We start from the raw sequence: 2,579 nt of genomic DNA, 5'->3' as shown, positions 1-2,579 counted from the left end.
CTAATATTCGGAATTTTTGGATAGAGGACACGAGTTTCAAACGAATTGGCTGTAATTTGGTATTTTCAGTTCTCCTTATGTGCAATATCTTCATACCCATATAACTATACCGAACCATTTTCGATATTTTGAGGGATTATCAAATTATAGCTCTCACAAAAGGGTTCTGTTCCGTTTTCGGTATTCTGAAGGTTTCAACCGCAATTTTTTTTTTTTGGTATTTTGAAGATATTTTTCCGTATTTTCCAACCGAGGTGATTGTAATTTGGCGATCCAAGTTCTTGGAGGGTAAACAACTTCTTCGAAGAACATATTTTATATAGATCCACGTTTCTGAATTTTAAAGGTTATTCCCGCATTCTCTAAACGATTGGCTGTAATTTGGCAACCAGTGTGTATGGAGGGTAAGCTGCTTCTTTGCTGAATATTTTCAATATAGGTTAATTTTTTTTTATATCCCCCATATAAAAGTTCGGCCCCTTTTTCAGTAGTTTGAAGGTCTAAGCCGTATTTTTCAATCGAAGTTGCTGCATTTCGGCATTCGTGGTTCTTGCAGGAAAAACAACTTCTACACATTTAATTTTCAATATAGGTCCACGTTTTGGTATCGCCTAAATAAAAGTCCCTCCATATTTTCGGTAGTTTGATGGTTTAAGCCGCATTTTCCAAAATAAGAGCCAGAAACTCGACAATCTGAGTTATTGGAGGAAACAATGCCTTCGCATCTTTAATATAGGTCCATGTTTTGGTATAGCTCCCATATACAGGTCCTGAATTTTCCAACCGATTTCTTTGATGTGATGGTATATAGTTATTCCATGTTCCTGATGGGTCAAAAAATTAGCAGAAAATTGTCTATCTTAATTCATGTTTTCACATGAAGGTCCCAATATTGATATGTTGAGGGTTATAATTTAATTTTTCAAGAGGAAAAAAACTACTCCCGGCAGTAATATACCAGGCCATACCTCACATATAGGTCTTGAATGATGTGCAAAATTTTCAAATGCCCACCTCATGGTGGAGAGTATAACAAGTTCTGCCCAATCGACTTTTAAAAAAAAAAATTACTTTTTATGAACACAAAATATACCTCTAAAACAACAACAACAATAATAAATAAAAAAATCTTTCTTTTTCTCATTGCAGCCATGACACCCTACCGCACATACACGCTTGTGGCTCTAAGCTGTCTCTTTGTTGCTGTCAGCTCTCAATATAGCTATGAAAAACCCACCAAGGTCATTGATGATGGCTATGCATATGCAAAACCCACAGCAAGTGGTCATTTCTTTCCACCATTGCCAACGGTAAAACCTCTCCCAGCAGTACCAGATCTTCCACCACTGCCGACAGCACGTCCCAAAGTAACACTGACCCAGCAAACCCTCTATCAAACACATCCAACTCCTGGTAATGTAGCTCCGCATACCACATATATTCCTGCTTCGTTCAAGCCCACGGAAATTGGTAAAATTGCCCAACAATATCGTCCATCATCATCACCATCCAGGTCATCTGGAAGTTCCTCACCTTCGTCATTTGGTGTTACTGGTAGTGGTAGCGACAGTTATACACCACCCACCGCCCCCACAGGCAGTGGAGAATTATTGTTGGGTACCTATGGACCACCATCACCTGGTGAAGAAGGCCAGCCTCTACGTATTCCCTTCGGCAAGACAGCCATCATCCATCCACCCAGTCCCAGCAACAATGTTAATGAGCAACAACCTTTCGGCAGCATTGGAGGACGTCCACTCAAACAATATGCCGTCATTGAGATTATCGATAATGATATTGCCCAGAATAATCAACCCTTCTTACCACCGGTGGTGCATGATGATTTCCGTGCCTTGATTGGTGCGACAGGAACGGGTGCTATACCTTCTCTTGGATCTGGTGGTTTTCAATTTGATTCCAAGGCAAATTCAAATGTTGTGGCCCAGCAGCAATTGCAGGTGCAAACATCTTTCCGTTCCAGTGGCAGTCAAATCTCTTTGGGTTCCGGAGGTTTAGGTTTGGTACGTCTTCCCGATGGAAAAATTCATTTGGGTTCCGGTTCATTGGGTTACATTAGCAGTGATATGGTACGTCACAATGCCAATGAGGCTCGTACACGTTCGGAGATGGCTAGAGCGAGTGCCCTGCATTTTGGCCACGGCTCATTGGCTCAATCGCAACAATTCGGTGGCGATAGTAGATTTAGATTTTAATTGATGAGTGATTTTAAATTTAAATTCATTACAATTACAACAACACATACAAATTGAATCGATCGAATTTGTGTTATTTTTTCGTTCGTAAATATGAGAACTTTTGTAAAATAGACAGACATGGATCTGAGATTTATTCCTGATATGTTTTTATCATTTTTTGTTTCTTTTATTAAGTATTGAATGCCTTTTTATATAGTTTCTTCGTTTTAATCTATGTGTGTTTGCTTTGTACATATATTTTATTATTATCAATATACATACATATATACCTACACATTTTTGTTTTTGTATCATTACGATGTAAATAAAAATAATAATTACGAAAACTAAATATTTTATTTTAATTTGGGAATGTAAAACTAC

General features: G+C 38.2%; 1 protein-coding gene across 1 annotated transcript; it reads left to right on the top strand.

Annotated features, from left to right (window-relative positions):
• The first annotated feature begins 1,151 nt into the window (after positions 1–1,151).
• LOC133320940 (uncharacterized) lies at positions 1,152–2,213 on the top strand. Its single transcript, XM_061530037.1, has one exon. It carries the CDS (start codon positions 1,152–1,154, stop codon positions 2,211–2,213), a length of 1,062 nt encoding a protein of 353 aa, XP_061386021.1.
• The last annotated feature ends 366 nt before the right edge of the window (positions 2,214–2,579 follow it).

The sequence above is a fragment of the Musca vetustissima genome, unplaced genomic scaffold (genome assembly GCF_032173495.1).
Source record: "Musca vetustissima isolate MV318-11 ecotype Yass unplaced genomic scaffold, APGP_CSIRO_Mvet_v1 utg532433, whole genome shotgun sequence".
NCBI lineage: Eukaryota > Metazoa > Arthropoda > Insecta > Diptera > Muscidae > Musca > Musca vetustissima.
The sequence above is the reverse complement of the archived record's forward strand: the minus strand, read 5'-3'. Positions and strand labels throughout refer to the sequence as shown.

Bases quoted from the DNA above. Each gene is read 5' to 3' on its own strand.
- LOC133320940 (XM_061530037.1), top strand. From the start codon at position 1,152: ATGACACCCTACCGCACATACACGCTTGTGGCTCTAAGCTGTCTCTTT.